The sequence below is a fragment of the Pelmatolapia mariae genome, linkage group LG4 (genome assembly GCF_036321145.2).
Source record: "Pelmatolapia mariae isolate MD_Pm_ZW linkage group LG4, Pm_UMD_F_2, whole genome shotgun sequence".
Classification (NCBI taxonomy): domain Eukaryota; kingdom Metazoa; phylum Chordata; class Actinopteri; order Cichliformes; family Cichlidae; genus Pelmatolapia; species Pelmatolapia mariae.
Genome location: NC_086230.1, coordinates 24,318,606 through 24,334,664, shown reverse-complemented (window position 1 = coordinate 24,334,664; position 16,059 = coordinate 24,318,606). Strand labels below are relative to the sequence as shown.

At 40.7% G+C, this 16,059-nt stretch overlaps 1 protein-coding gene across 1 annotated transcript; it reads left to right on the top strand.

Annotated features, from left to right (window-relative positions):
• The first annotated feature begins 394 nt into the window (after positions 1-394).
• Positions 395-10,615, top strand: LOC134626317 (myosin heavy chain, fast skeletal muscle-like). Its single transcript, XM_063472029.1, has 39 exons — positions 395-598; positions 696-839; positions 925-1,081; positions 1,256-1,283; positions 1,360-1,471; positions 1,564-1,656; positions 1,744-1,807; positions 2,212-2,310; positions 2,401-2,504; positions 2,598-2,736; positions 2,822-2,940; positions 3,040-3,189; positions 3,274-3,444; positions 3,532-3,838; positions 3,991-4,067; positions 4,144-4,231; positions 4,324-4,441; positions 4,555-4,678; positions 4,758-4,894; positions 4,998-5,253; positions 5,435-5,677; positions 5,812-5,988; positions 6,099-6,244; positions 6,340-6,430; positions 6,534-6,923; positions 7,032-7,158; positions 7,285-7,403; positions 7,627-7,823; positions 7,906-8,089; positions 8,173-8,338; positions 8,472-8,596; positions 8,689-8,997; positions 9,092-9,295; positions 9,378-9,503; positions 9,591-9,761; positions 9,897-10,001; positions 10,092-10,187; positions 10,279-10,410; positions 10,598-10,615. Exons 1-39 carry the CDS (start codon positions 395-397, stop codon positions 10,613-10,615), a joined length of 5,817 nt encoding a protein of 1,938 aa, XP_063328099.1.
• The last annotated feature ends 5,444 nt before the right edge of the window (positions 10,616-16,059 follow it).

Here is a 16,059-nt window from a genome sequence, read left to right as displayed (position 1 = left end):
AGCTCTGGACATTTGCTCTAACTGACAGGCATCTAAGGCGGGTGAGTACAGTAAAAGATTCAGCTACCATGTCTTATCTATTGTGTATTATATGCTCTAATTAAGTTTATATTTTACACTTTTACTTTTCACTTAGTAATTTCTTTTATTCACACTGAAAATTTTGCTTTTTGAATGGATTCTTAAACTGAAGAGTAAAATGTCCACTGATATACGTTTACTTATTTTATAGCACCTTGACATACACAGGATACCAAGGAATTTCTGTTTGCATCAGCTGAGGTAAACTCCATGAATCAAAAAGAATGGATGTTAATTATGGTTTGTATAATAAGTACAGTAAATGATTTATGTGTCAATCCATCATATTTTCAGTCTCCAGTAAAGTGCCACCATGAGCACAGACGCGGAGATGGCGCAGTATGGCCCGGCGGCCATTTACCTCCGGAAGCCAGAAAAGGAGAGGATTGAGGCCCAGACTGCTCCATTTGATGCCAAGACGGCCTACTTTGTGACTGATGCTGATGAGATGTATGTCAAGGGCAAACTCGTCAAGAAGGAGGGTGGTAAAGCCACTGTTGAGACAGACGGAGGAAAGGTAGATGACTTATCAATGTACTTTATCTATTTGTTAAATATATAGTGCCGAACTGTGAAAGATGATTTTTTCTAAGTGATCTTTATTTTCTATTCAGACGGTCACTGTAAAGGAAGATGAAATCCACCCCAGGAACCCTCCAAAGTTTGATAAGATGGAGGACATGGCCATGATGACCCACCTTAATGAGCCATCTGTGTTGTTTAACCTCAAAGAGCGTTATGCATCATGGATGATCTACGTAAGTTTTCACTTTACTGTGTGTGAGAGGAAAATATCATGCTGATCTGTAAATGTTTAAATGATATTTATTGTCTGTGATACAGACCTACTCTGGGTTGTTCTGCGTTGTCGTCAATCCCTACAAGTGGCTTCCTGTGTATGATGCTACATGTGTAGCAGCATACAGAGGAAAGAAGAGGATTGAGGCTCCACCCCACATCTTCTCCATCTCTGACAATGCCTATCAGTTCATGCTCACCGGTAAGCTCAATTCCCTATTAAAGCTTTTAAATGCATTTAGGACTTCTACTTAAAGAGATGACCATTAATCATTGCGTGAAAAAAAATGTTTCTTAGCACATAGCTACTTATAAGTGATAGGAAATAAATGAATCCTAAGATTATTCAAGACATGCTTATATGTTTTTCTTTTAGATCGTGAGAACCAGTCTGTCCTGATTACGTGAGTATAATAAAAACTGTATTCAAAATCTGTAAAAAATGTAAGACATTTTAACAATGTATCTCCTAAATCCCAGTGGAGAATCCGGTGCAGGAAAGACTGTCAACACCAAACGTGTCATCCAGTACTTTGCAACAATTGCAGCTCTTGGAGGTAAGAAGGCTGAGCCAACACCTGGCAAAATGCAGGTAGATTCTTTATTCAGCATCAAAGTCTTTGTGACAGAAAAGAAAATAGATTTTGGAAGATCAGCTCACATAAACACAATATATTCTTGCAGGGCTCTCTTGAGGATCAGATTGTTGCTGCCAACCCTCTGTTGGAGGCCTACGGTAATGCCAAGACTGTGAGGAATGACAACTCCTCTCGTTTTGTAAGTGATTAAAACGAGTTAATGTAAATGAGCTTTTTAATACTTGCTCTCACGAAAGACAATATTAATAAAGATCTACCCCTGTAGGGTAAATTCATCAGGATTCACTTTGGCACCTCTGGCAAGCTGTCTTCAGCTGATATTGAAACATGTAAGTTTGAACCACAGTGCAGATTACAGTTATCTGTCATAGAAATTATTTTACAGCACATAAAGAGATGAGTCACTTAATTTCAGAAGAAGTAATATTGTCTGTTGTGGTGGAACACACGGATGCATGAACAGTGTGGTTACACTATATATATAAGTTATATACTGTAACGCAGTAGTTACCATGTGTGTAAGTATAAGTAGGAACATATTGCATCTTCACAGAACATTTAAAGTATAATAAGGTATAGTGTGAAGCACATTATTAGTAAAGCAACAGAACTGAAAAAAGTTTCAAACACCCCCAATGACAGCCAAGGAAATGAATGGATGTATGATCCACCATTGCAGTTTTGACTGTGATGTCTCATGTCTACAGTGTCAAAATTAATCTGTTCTCCTTAGATCTGCTGGAGAAGTCCCGTGTCACCTTCCAGTTGTCTGCTGAGAGGAGCTACCATATCTTCTATCAGCTGATGACAGGCCACAAGCCTGAGCTTCTGGGTATGTTGATAGGACACCTAAATTTAAATTTTAAAACCATTAAAATCACATTCTAAGCAAAAAAAAAGTTAACTTCATTTCTCCATTCAGAGGCTCTTCTGATCACAACCAACCCATATGACTACCCAATGATCAGTCAGGGTGAAATCACTGTCAAGAGCATCAATGATGTGGAGGAGTTCATTGCAACAGATGTAAAATCACATTTGACACAGAATCTTATACTTAACCATAAATATCTTCTTTTGTTTTATTTATTAATAGCTGATTTCATTTTTTTCTTACAGACTGCTATTGACATCTTGGGCTTTAGTGGGGAAGAGAAGTTAAGCATCTACAAGCTGACTGGTGCTGTGATGCATCATGGCAACATGAAATTCAAGCAGAAGCAGCGTGAAGAGCAGGCTGAACCTGATGGCACTGAGGGTATTGTGAAAAATTTCTATAATGGAGAAATGTTTGAAATATTTGTATTTATAAGGTATTACAAAGATTTGTTTTAATCCAACAGTGGCTGACAAGATTGCGTACCTATTGGGCCTGAACTCGGCTGATATGCTGAAAGCTCTGTGCTACCCAAGAGTCAAGGTTGGCAATGAGATGGTGACCAAAGGTCAGACCGTCCCACAGGTAATTTAAAAAAAGGGGACTTGTATTATCATATGATAGTTATAAACAATATAGCTGTATTCATATGGTTTTGTATAATTATAAATTCTTTTTTACCAGGTCAACAATGCTGTCTCGGCTCTGTGCAAATCTATCTATGAGAAAATGTTCTTGTGGATGGTTATCCGTATCAATGAGATGCTGGACACAAAGCAGCCCAGACAGTTCTTCATTGGTGTGCTGGATATCGCTGGATTTGAGATCTTTGATGTGAGCAGTTGAGACATTTCACCACATTCCTTAAACTTAAAATAGTTTATTACCATGAAATTAGACATGTTTGTACTATTACAGTTCAACAGCTTGGAGCAACTCTGCATCAACTTCACCAATGAGAAACTGCAACAGTTTTTCAACCATCACATGTTTGTTCTGGAGCAAGAGGAGTACAAGAAAGAAGGCATTCAATGGGAGTTCATTGACTTTGGTATGGACTTGGCTGCCTGCATTGAGCTTATTGAGAAGGTAAACAGCTGCTCAGGAAGAAATGTACATGCGGTTGCATATGTTACCTCCCTTGAAATTTTAATATGATATGTGACATTTTCTCAGCCAATGGGCATCTTCTCCATCCTTGAAGAGGAGTGCATGTTCCCCAAGGCCTCTGACACAACGTTCAAGAACAAGCTGCATGATCAGCATCTTGGCAAGACTAAGGCATTTGAGAAGCCAAAGCCTGGAAAGGGCAAGGCTGAGGCACACTTCTCCCTGGTTCACTATGCTGGTACAGTGGACTACAATATCACTGGCTGGCTGGACAAGAACAAGGACCCACTGAATGAATCGGTTGTGCAGCTCTACCAGAAGTCATCAAACAAACTGCTGTGCTTCCTTTATGCAGCCCATGCTGGAGCTGAAGGTAAGAAACAAAAGTGCTCACAAACTCCCATGTCCAGTACAGATAGTATGTATCTGTCTAATAACTATAATGTGCACACTGAAGGCTAATATGTATACTGTAAAAAATATTCATTAAATTCCAATAATGAAATTTACTGTATATGAAAACAGAGGCTGCTGGTGGTGGTGGCAAGAAGGGTGGTAAGAAGAAGGGTGGTTCCTTCCAGACTGTCTCTGCGCTTTTCAGAGTATGTATAGATTTATATTTAAAAAACAAAACAAAATTAAACGCTAAACCTATTATCTAATGATGTTGATCTACAGGAGAATCTGGCCAAGCTGATGACCAACTTAAGAAGCACTCATCCTCACTTTGTCCGTTGCTTGATTCCCAATGAGACAAAGACCCCAGGTACCCCACAGGACCCCACAGTCCTATTAACTGCAAAAATGACAGAGTGAAATGAAGAAAGTTTTGAAATGTTCTGCATTTCTGACTCTCAGGTCTTATGGAGAACTTCCTGGTCATCCACCAGCTGAGGTGTAACGGTGTACTGGAGGGCATCAGAATCTGCAGAAAGGGTTTCCCCAGCAGAATCCTCTATGGTGACTTCAAACAGAGGTGACAGCACATTACTGTATTAGAAAGCAGAAATGGTTTAATTGTTGTTGTAAAGAGTAAACTTGAATATGATGGAAGACAAATTCAAGTAACAACATGATTCTCTCTTGAAGATACAAAGTGTTGAATGCCAGCGTCATCCCTGAGGGACAGTTCATTGACAACAAGAAAGCTTCAGAGAAGCTGCTTGGCTCCATTGATGTGGATCACACACAGTACATGTTTGGGCACACTAAGGTAATCTTTGTTATATTAACAGACATTAACAAAACACTGTCCATTTGCACTTGTACTTATGCTTTCAATGATTAAATAGGTGTTCTTCAAAGCTGGTCTGCTGGGCACTCTTGAGGAGATGAGAGATGAGAAACTGGCTGAGCTGGTGACCATGACTCAGGCTCTCTGCAGAGGATACGTCATGAGGAAAGAGTTTGTGAAGATGATGGAGAGGAGGTAACATTATCATGCTAAACTCTATTGTATTCTCATTTGTATTTCCTTCCTAATATTAAGATCCTACGACACTAAAAGTAACACTCTCATGTTTCGTTTTTAGAGAATCTATCTACACCATCCAGTACAACATCCGTTCTTTCATGAACGTCAAGAACTGGCCATGGCTGAAAGTGTACTTCAAAATCAAGCCTCTTCTGAAGAGTGCTGAGACTGAGAAGGAGTTGCAGAACATGAAGGAGAACTATGAGAAGATGCAGACAGACCTGGCTGCTGCTCTGGCCAAGAAGAAGGAACTGGAAGAGAAGATGGTCAGCCTGCTGCAGGAGAAGAATGACCTGCAACTTCAAGTGGCTGCAGTAAGTAGTAGAGAAAAGTATATATTACACCTGTAGTTCAGGTATATAAGTTGATATAAAAGGAACACATGTTTGTCTCGTCATCTGATTATTTATTTGCTAAAACAAAAGTGTAGTTAAAATTACGATCAAGAAAACACTAGGACAATGATCTAACTTGTGTGTTCAACATGTATTATAGGAAGTTGACAACCTCTCTGATGCTGAAGAAAGGTGTGAGGGGCTCATTAAGAGCAAGATCCAGCTCGAGGCCAAACTCAAAGAGACAACTGAGAGACTGGAGGATGAAGAGGAAATCAATGCTGAGCTGACTGCTAAGAAGAGGAAGCTGGAGGATGAATGCTCTGAGCTGAAGAAGGACATTGATGACTTGGAGCTCACCTTGGCCAAAGTGGAGAAGGAGAAACATGCCACAGAAAACAAGGTTCAGTTCATAGTGATTGAATTCTTAGTTCAATTAAAGCATGTAATGTTGTTCTTTGAATAGACACCTTAAACATTCAAATATTCAGCAAATTCTCGAACAAAATTAAACTTAATGTATTCACATTATTTCAGGTGAAAAACCTGACAGAGGAGATGGCATCTCAAGATGAGTCAATTGCCAAGTTAACCAAGGAGAAGAAAGCCTTACAAGAGGCCCATCAGCAAACACTGGATGATCTCCAGGCAGAGGAGGACAAAGTCAACACTCTGACCAAGTCCAAGACAAAACTGGAACAGCAAGTTGATGATGTAAGAAAACTATAATAATGATGGGCTTGTTTTTGGTTTTCTATGGAAAGAAGTTTAGTACTAAATCATTGTCTTTCCAACCACTTGAATCAACTGACATGATTTTATAGCTTGAGGGTTCACTGGAGCAAGAGAAGAAGCTCCGCATGGACCTTGAGAGAGCCAAGAGGAAGCTGGAGGGAGATCTGAAACTGGCCCAGGAATCCATAATGGATCTGGAGAATGACAAGCAGCAATCTGATGAGAAAATCAAGAAGTAGGGCATTTTCTGTAAATAATTTTCTTTTCACACACTGCATTGCAATAATCATATGGACTATGATCTTAAAACCTTTCTTCTTCCACACCAAGGAAGGACTTTGAAATCAGCCAACTTCTCAGCAAAATTGAAGATGAACAATCCCTTGGTGCTCAACTTCAGAAGAAGATCAAAGAACTTCAGGTAACACTAACAACCAGTGTTCATAAAGAATATTGTTCATTATAATTCATAAACCTCATACAGTTTAGGTTCTAATCGATAAATCCAAATAATTTCAAACTAGGCTCGTATTGAGGAGCTGGAAGAGGAGATTGAGGCTGAGAGGGCAGCTCGGGCTAAGGTAGAGAAGCAGAGAGCCGACCTCTCCAGGGAGCTTGAAGAGATCAGCGAGAGGCTCGAGGAAGCTGGTGGAGCAACAGCTGCTCAGATTGAGATGAACAAGAAGCGAGAGGCTGAGTTCCAGAAACTGCGTCGTGATCTTGAAGAATCAACTCTGCAGCATGAAGCTACTGCAGCAGCTCTCCGTAAGAAGCAGGCTGACAGTGTTGCAGAGCTCGGAGAGCAGATCGACAACCTCCAGCGTGTCAAACAGAAGCTGGAGAAAGAGAAGAGCGAGTACAAGATGGAGATTGATGACCTCTCCAGCAACATGGAGGCTGTTGCTAAAGCAAAGGTGTGGACATTGTTTATAGAGAACAGATTTTTTTTTGTTTTACATTTCAGGACCGCAGAGGAGATTCTCATTAACTGTTAACATGGATGTGATATTACTTGTTGCCAGGGCAACTTGGAGAAAATGTGCAGGACTCTTGAGGATCAACTAAGTGAACTCAAAGCCAAAAATGATGAGAATGTTCGTCAGCTGAATGACATTAATGCCCAGAAGGCAAGACTACAAACAGAGAATGGTAAGTGATATATGGCAAAAACACAGTCTGTTTCTGGAAATTTGTCATTTAGAGGTACCTAAAACTATAACCAATCAGTGGGTGAAATGAAGCAACCTGGGCTTAGTACATGTGTGTTATTTACAGGTGAGTTTGGTCGCCAGCTTGAGGAGAAAGAAGCTCTTGTTTCTCAGCTCACAAGGGGCAAGCAGGCCTTCACTCAGCAAATTGAGGAACTGAAGAGACACGTTGAGGAGGAAGTGAAGGTTGGAACTATTTTCTATCTTCTTTTATATTTCAGCACTTACTAATAAAAACAGAGACAAGTTTTAAACAGTTACAGAGACACTCGGTAACTCTGAGACAGATTATCCTCTAATTTCTTTCTTAGGTTTTATCTCTTAAATTTGTTATCCTCTCAGCATTAGACTTTAAAATTGATTTCAACAATAAAATATTGAAATCTGAAATCAACTGTCACTTCAACAGGCCAAGAACGCCCTGGCTCATGCTGTTCAGTCAGCACGTCATGACTGTGACCTGCTCAGAGAGCAGTTTGAGGAGGAGCAGGAGGCCAAGGCTGAGCTGCAGCGAGGAATGTCCAAGGCCAACAGTGAGGTGGCTCAGTGGCGATCCAAATATGAGACTGATGCTATTCAACGCACCGAGGAGCTGGAGGAGGCCAAGTAAGTCACAATATTTTCATTGTTTAAATTAGTTTTCACAGTTGTTTCACTCTTGATCAATACAAAATTCTTTTAACAACAGGAAAAAGCTTGCCCAGCGCCTGCAGGAGGCTGAGGAATCCATTGAGGCTGTGAACTCCAAGTGTGCCTCACTGGAGAAGACCAAGCAGAGGCTGCAGGGTGAGGTGGAGGACCTCATGATTGATGTGGAGAGAGCTAATGCTCTGGCTGCCAACCTTGACAAGAAGCAGAGGAACTTTGATAAGGTAAAGTTTTAAGCATAACTGATTAAATAAGAAGAGGGATACACCCATAATAACAATTAACTAATTAACCTATATTAACATAGGTCCTGGCAGAATGGAAGCAGAAGTATGAGGAGAGCCAGGCAGAGCTGGAAGGAGCCCAAAAGGAGGCTCGTTCTCTCAGCACTGAGTTGTTCAAGATGAAGAACTCCTATGAAGAGGCTCTGGATCAACTGGAGACCATGAAGAGAGAGAACAAGAACCTGCAGCGTATGCTTATCTTGCTATAGATCATATGGATATGATTCTAATGTTTATATTCATTTACAGCTTTTGTTGTGGCAAAAACATTTGCACATATCAGCTCCAAGTACTCTAACTCTTGGCTGTGTTTGCTCTGTAGAGGAGATCTCAGATCTGACTGAGCAGATTGGTGAGACAGGAAAGAGCATCCATGAGCTGGAAAAGGCCAAGAAGACTGTTGAGACTGAGAAGTCTGAAATTCAGACAGCTCTGGAGGAAGCTGAGGTAATGTATTTTATAGAATCTTAATTTGTTTGAAATTAAATTTATAAAGTATCCCTTCTCCAGTTTATGTTGAAATAAACCTTTATTTAAAGGGAACTCTGGAGCACGAGGAGGCCAAGATCCTTCGTGTTCAGCTTGAGCTAAATCAGGTAAAAGGTGAGATTGACAGGAAGCTGGCAGAGAAGGATGAGGAGATGGAGCAGATCAAGAGGAACAGCCAGAGGGTGACTGACTCCATGCAGAGCACTCTTGATGCTGAGGTCAGGAGCAGGAATGATGCCCTGAGAGTCAAGAAGAAGATGGAGGGAGACCTGAATGAGATGGAGATTCAGCTGAGCCATGCCAACAGACAGGCTGCTGAGGCCCAGAAACAACTGAGGAATGTCCAAGGACAGCTCAAGGTGAGTTGGTAGATGATTTTCTCTCAATTAACAAGTAAGACACAGTAAATTCCATTTGTTTTTTTTGTTTGAATGGTTTCTTGCTTGTTATCAGGATGCCCAACTGCACCTGGATGACGCAATCAGAGGACAGGAAGACATGAAGGAGCAGGTCGCCATGGTGGAGCGCAGAAATGGTCTGATGGTGGCTGAGATTGAGGAGCTGAGAGCTGCTCTGGAGCAGACAGAGAGAGGACGCAAAGTAGCTGAGCAGGAGTTGGTTGATGCTAGCGAGCGTGTTGGACTGCTTCACTCTCAGGTTGGTATTCATTACCTTACAAGAACTTTGAGACATCAGAGAGTGAGAATCACATCATTAAAACTGTTTCTTTTTTATTCAGAACACCAGTCTTTTGAACACCAAGAAGAAGCTGGAGGCTGACCTTGTCCAGGTTCAGGGTGAGGTGGATGATGCAGTTCAAGAAGCAAGAAATGCTGAGGAGAAGGCCAAAAAGGCTATTACTGATGTAAGTTAGTACTTTACAAGCCTTCTTTTCTTTTCAAAATTCTTGTTCATGCTTGATCAATAATGCCAATACCACCCATAATTTCAGGCTGCCATGATGGCTGAGGAGCTGAAGAAGGAGCAGGACACCAGTGCTCACCTGGAGAGGATGAAGAAGAACCTGGAGGTCACAGTCAAGGACCTGCAGCACCGTCTGGATGAGGCAGAGAATCTCGCCATGAAGGGTGGCAAGAAGCAGCTCCAGAAACTGGAGTCCAGGGTATGGACTGCATATATTCTTGAGTTATTATTCAAGTATTAAATAAACACTTTGATTCCATCATATGAACTCCACCCTTTATTTTTCTCTGTACTCTTAACATTTATAAGCGGATTATTTATCATGGCATTAAAGGTCCGTGAACTGGAAACTGAAGTTGAAGCTGAGCAGAGACGTGGAGCTGATGCTGTTAAAGGAGTCCGCAAATATGAGAGGAGAGTGAAGGAGCTCACCTACCAGGTGATTACACATTTACCTAAATATTTCTTATATTTAAGTTCCTAAATTCTTTCTTCTTTAGCCATCAGTAACAGTTTGTTATCTATGCAGACTGAGGAGGACAAGAAGAATTTGGTCAGACTTCAGGATCTGGTGGACAAGCTGCAGCTCAAAGTCAAGGCTTACAAGAGACAGGCTGAAGAGGCTGTGAGTAAAACTATTTTGCAATTTAACATATATTAACATATATATTATATGACAAGATTTTTTTAATCCAACATACTGTAATACTGAACAGGAGGAACAGGCCAACACCCACATGTCCAGACTGAGAAAGGTCCAACATGAGATGGAGGAAGCTCAGGAGCGTGCTGACATTGCTGAATCTCAGGTCAACAAACTGAGAGCCAAGAGCCGTGATGCTGGAAAGGTAATTCATCTGATCCCATTTTATATAAAACTTTTGTTAAGGTAAATTTGTTGTTGTTTGATATAAGTTCTTTATATTGTTAATTTGGTCTAAACAAAAGAATTAGTGTATATACTTGTTTACAGTCACATGTGGTAAAATGTAGTTATTATGTTTTCAGTAATTGTATTGTTTATGTTTTTTCTAGGGTGAAACTGCTGAATAAGAGATATCTTTTTGGAACCTTTTGACAGTGTTCATAAAATATGAACCAGCTATTAAATCTTCTGATTATGATGTATTAATTCAATAAACTCTTTCAATATGATTTCATGACATTTAATAAGTTTCTTTATTATACGAAAGCCACAGAATACAAAAATGCAGCGTTCAATCAATTCAGTTCAATTCAATTTATTTATACATGCCAAATCATAATAACAGTCGCCTGAAGGCGCTTTACATTGTAAGGTGGACCCTACAATGATACATACAGAGAAAAACCCAATAATCATATGTGCTCCTATAAGCAAGCACTTTGGTGGCAAGGAAAAACTTCCTTTTAACAGGAAGACAACTCCAGCAGAAGCAGGCTCAGGGAGGGTGATCATCTGTCGCAATTGGTTGGGGTGAGGGGAAGAATACAGGACAAAAGATATTCTGTGGAAGGCAGCCAGAGATTAATAACAAGTATGAGTCAATGCTGAGAGGTCTGTTATGACATAGTGAGCAAGAAAGGTGACTGAAGAAGAAATACAAAATTCATCATGGGAATCCCCCAGCAGCCTACACCTATTCCAGCATGACTAAGGGAGGATTGAGGGTCACCTGATCCAGCCATGCTTTAGCAAAAAGGAAAGTTTTAAGCCTAATGTTAAAATTAGTGATAGTATCTGTCTCCCAAATCCAAACTGGAAGCTGGCTCCACAGAAGAGGGTCCTAAAAACTGAAGGCTCTGCATCCCATTGTACTTTTAAATACTCTAGGAACAACAAGTAAGCCTGCAGTGCGAGAGCGAAGTGCTCTAATGGGGTGCTATGGTACTACAAGGTCATTAGGATAAGATGGGGCCTAATTATTCAAGACCTTGTATGTGAGGGGCAGGATTTTGAATTCAATTCTGGATTTAACAGGGAGTCAATGAAGGGAAGCCAATATAGAAGAAATATGCTCTCTCTTCCTAGTCCCTGTCAGTACTCTTAATGCAGCATTTTGGATTAACTGAAGGCTTTTCAGGGAGTTTTTAGGACTTCCTGATAATAATGAATTACAGTAGTCCAGCCTAGAAGTAATAAATGCATGAACTAGTTTTTCAGTGTCACTATGAGACAGGATATTTCTAGAGATATTGCACAAATGGAAGAAAGCAGTCCTACATATTTGTTTAACATGTGCATTAAAGGACATCTCCTGGTAAAAAAAAAAAAAACACTCCAAGATTCCTCACAGTGTTACTGGAGGCCGAGGTAACGCTATCCAGAGTACAGTATTTGATAAGATACCATATTTCAAGGAATTTTAGGGCCAAGTACAGTAACCTCAGTTTTATCTGAATTTAAAAGCAGAAAATTAGAGATCATCCAGGTCTTTATGTCTTTAAGACATTCCTGCAGTTTAACTAATTGGTGTGTGTTATGTGGCATGTTGTATACTTTGAGGAATCCAGGAGAGTTGAAAAACGCTAAATAGGAATCAGTCCATTCACTGTCTGAACAGAGTTTCGTCACGTTACTTTTGCACTATTATGTTCCGGCACATGTTGTTATTAGACGGCTTGATTAAGGTACACATTAGACTGACATCTGGGGCCAGAGCTGAAACTGTTCTGTGGTAGCAGAGGTGTGTTTGCAACTGGCCCGTGTATAAACAATACACAAACAACTATTATACATTTCTTCATGAAGTTATTTCCAGTAACGTAAAAAATCATATCGCATGAGTTACATTAAAAAGGTGACTGTATAACACTGCACCATTTAAAGACTTTAATTAGTTAAAAATGTTCCTGTAGGGTAAAAAATGAGCACATACATACAATAAAACATAAGTCACAAAAACTTCTGAAGGTGCCTGATTTTGACTTCTTATTTTCAGTCTAGTTACAGTTATAAAAATATTCCTTCAGTTAGGAATATATTTGCATTTTAACAGGAAGACATGTGACTATTTCTCAGAATAGTTTTGTATTATTTCCCTTTCAGCAAATCAAGTTGGATTTTTGAGTTTAAGTCCCATCTCTGTGCGTCTGGGTCCTTTTCCTGCCTGCTGCACAGCTGAATTCATGACACCTGCTCCCAGAAAACAATTTCTGTGATGCTGCCACCAAAACTGCACTGCAGATTTGATATTGACCGGGTGATGAGCAGTGCCTGGTTTACTCCAGAAATGACACTTGTCATTCAGGCCACAGAATTCTTTGTTTTATCAGACCAGATAAATTTGTTTCTCATGATTTGAGTCCTTCAGGTACCTTTTGACATGGGACATTATATAGACAGGTGTGTGCATTTCCAAATCATGTCCAACCAACTGAATTTATCACAGGTGGACTCTAGTCAAGTTGTAAAAATTGACAGATGACCACTGAAAACAGGGCACACCTGAGCTCGATTTTGAGTGCCACGGCAAATGCTGTAAATTAGGACTGGGTATCGTCACTGATTCACAATATCCCGATTCGATCCAAATAAATTTTGACCCAGACAGACAACTCAGACAATATTGTAATTCTGATCATTTATCAGTACATATCCATATTTTAATATCTATGTAGGCTATAAAAACAAAGCTGACACTTGTGAGACTTCATCAGAGGAGTAAGCATCACAGCAGATGTCTTTGTGTCAAAATAACTGAGGACTGCACATCATCATCGAGCAGTCTATCGAATGGCAGTCTCCCTTGTACCCAATCTTCGTCGACTTTGAAAAAGCCTTTGATAGTGTCGACAGGGAGACCATTTGGAAACTGATGCAGCACTATGGATCCCGCAGAAGCTCATCAACATCATCCAACAGCTATACAAAGACTCGTCCTGCCAAATCATCCACAACGGAAAACTAACCAACCCCTTCGCAGTGAAAACCGGAGTGAGGCAAGGCTGCATGCGGTCACCGACAAGCTTCCTGATTGTCATGGACTGGATCATGAGAAGATCCACAGAGGGCAGCAATACTGGTATCCAGTGGACCTTCACCAAACAGCTGGAGGACCTGGGTTTTGCAAACGTCAGCCTTCTGTCCTATAAGCAGCAACATGTACAGTCCAAGCTTACCCGGCTCACTGAGGAGGCAGAAAAGACCGGCCTGAAGATCAACGTCAGAAAAACAGAGGTGATGCGGCTGAACAACCGACTAAAACATCCACTGCAGCTGCAGGGAGAAGACTTAGTGGAAACCGTCTGCTTCGTCTACCTAGGAAGCGTAGTCAACAGCGCTAGAGCGCAGATGAAGACGTTAGGAGCCAGATCAACAAAGCAAGGCTTGCCTTCAACATCCTGCGACCCATCTGTAACTCCAAAGCCTTATCTCAGTTCAGCAAGATCCACATCTTCAACACCAATGAGAAAGCAGTCCTCCTGTATGGGTCTGAGACATGGCGGGTGACCAACACCATTACCAGCAAGATACAGATCTTCATCAACAAGTGCTTGTGACACATCCTCAACATCAAATGGCCTGAGAAGATCTTGAACACAGACCTGTGGAAGAGAACCAGGCACAACCTGGTCAGTCAAGACATCAAGAAGAGACCATCCAACAATGTCACAAGGTAAGCATTGGACTGGAACCCACAAGGAAAAAGAAAAGTGGAGAGACCCAAACAGACGTAGAGAAGATCTGTCGAGAGCAAAGTAAAGGCAGCTGGAATGACGTGGACCCAGCTGAAGAGAACGGCCCATTGGCGTGGTGTTGTTGCTCCACCAGGAGTCTACAGGCTTGATGATAATGAACTGAGGATAAAACACAGAAAAATATGAAGAAGATTTTCCTGGCCTGGCTTTTATAGCAGATAACCCCCTTCAAAATATTCAACAGTAGGTTAAAAATTGAAAAAAAAACATGAATCAACATATGAACATTCCCTGATGCTGCTGAAGTGAAGCAGAGCAAAGTTACAGAGGTTTATTAGCGACATAGCTAAGTGTTTTGCAATTTGGCATAATTTGTAAAAGTTTAAATTTCGTCGGTATTGAACAGCAGAAATTAGGCCTTTTTGTTGGAGGCCATTTGTGAGAAAAAAAATATTGTACACAAGGAAAGACTTGTGCGTAATAAGCAAGCGAATAATGCAGAAAACAGCAGTTTCTGATGGTAAACTGGTCCTGAAGTACACAGAGAGAGAAAAAGCCATCCAGGAGGTGTGATTTTATCATGGCGGAAGCAAAACAGCAAAAGTACGAGGGAATTCATGATGATGTTTTTCAAACGTGAAGCATAGTTTTGATCTTCTTTTGCTGCTGGTTCAGTGAAGAGTGACACAGATTGAGGCTTTCAGCGCCTGACAGCATGCCCGTGTACGCGACCCAATGGTCGCACTTTGTGTTTACATCTTTGTGCAGAATCCATTTACCTGCTCTTAAATGTTTGCCGTTTTAGCTGCTTGGCGATTGTTGAAATTGTTTTGTGAGCTTTAAACTGAGATTTTGGCATTTGTGGCAAAATGCATTTATATTTAAAAATCAGTTCAGGATTTAATGAATCAATATCGCATTATTCAAACTGAAATCGATTTGAATCGGGAAATTGATGTTTTAAACGCACCCCTACTGTTAATGCATGTTGTGACACAGGACCCCGGAACACACACTGGCGTTACATTTGGGCAGCAGCCCTTTTATTTGTGGCAACACAAACTGCGGTTTTCTTAGCCTTTCAGCCCAGGACACAGACACTCCTGGTTCGTTGCCACCTCACTTCTGCCCAGCCATCACTAGAGCAGAAAACGCAGACCCATCGTCAATCAACCTGCCCAGGCACACCTGTTCCCACCACGCCTCCGTGCCTTCCCTCTGATCTCATTGCGTCACCCCTCCTCTGTAGCAGACCCGAGACCACACCTCTGCCACACTTGTTTACATTATATTTTTGTTTCATTATTTTTAATACATCTCAAGCAAAAGCTTTTACTTGTGTTGATATTTGATGTGAAAAATTTATTTAATCCATTTTGGAATAAGGCTGTAACATCAGAAAATGCGGAACAACTGAAGTGCTATACTTTCAAGAGGCACTGTAAGTAGTCACTGGGCATGTACTCATCTCCGTCTCCCTTTCATCCAGGAATTCTATGCAGCAGAAGGAGCTGTTATTGGAGAGATATGGAAAGAAGAGAACAGCTGAAAACTGATAACACCCCTGCTCCCAGCATATCACCTAAGCAAAGACATTTGTCTTACTTGTTAACTAAGTTCATTTTCTAGCTCTATTGTCCTCAAGAAATGTCAGTGTGCTTGCTCCTGATAGAAGCAAAAGCCATAGTGACTTATCTGTGTTCATAAAACTAGATGTACAGTGGAACTGTGGTAGTATTTTACAAATATATTTCAAGTTTAAACACACTGTACATCTACAAAACATTACAACACTTCACTGCATTATAACACATTATAGTCTGTAACACTATATATAATGTGTTCTTAGGCAATACCATCGCTAAAAAGAGGAAATA

What these genes read in the sequence shown, in the direction of transcription:
- LOC134626317 (XM_063472029.1), top strand. Translation starts at nt 395, where the DNA reads ATGAGCACAGACGCGGAGATGGCGCAGTATGGCCCGGCGGCCATTTAC. An exon ending in GAGGAGCTGGAGGAGGCCAA is followed by an intron (nt 7,824 to 7,905) that starts GTAAGTCACAAT and finishes TTTTAACAACAG; the next exon opens with GAAAAAGCTTGCCCAGCGCC. An exon ending in TTGGACTGCTTCACTCTCAG is followed by an intron (nt 9,296 to 9,377) that starts GTTGGTATTCAT and finishes TTTTTTATTCAG; the next exon opens with AACACCAGTCTTTTGAACAC.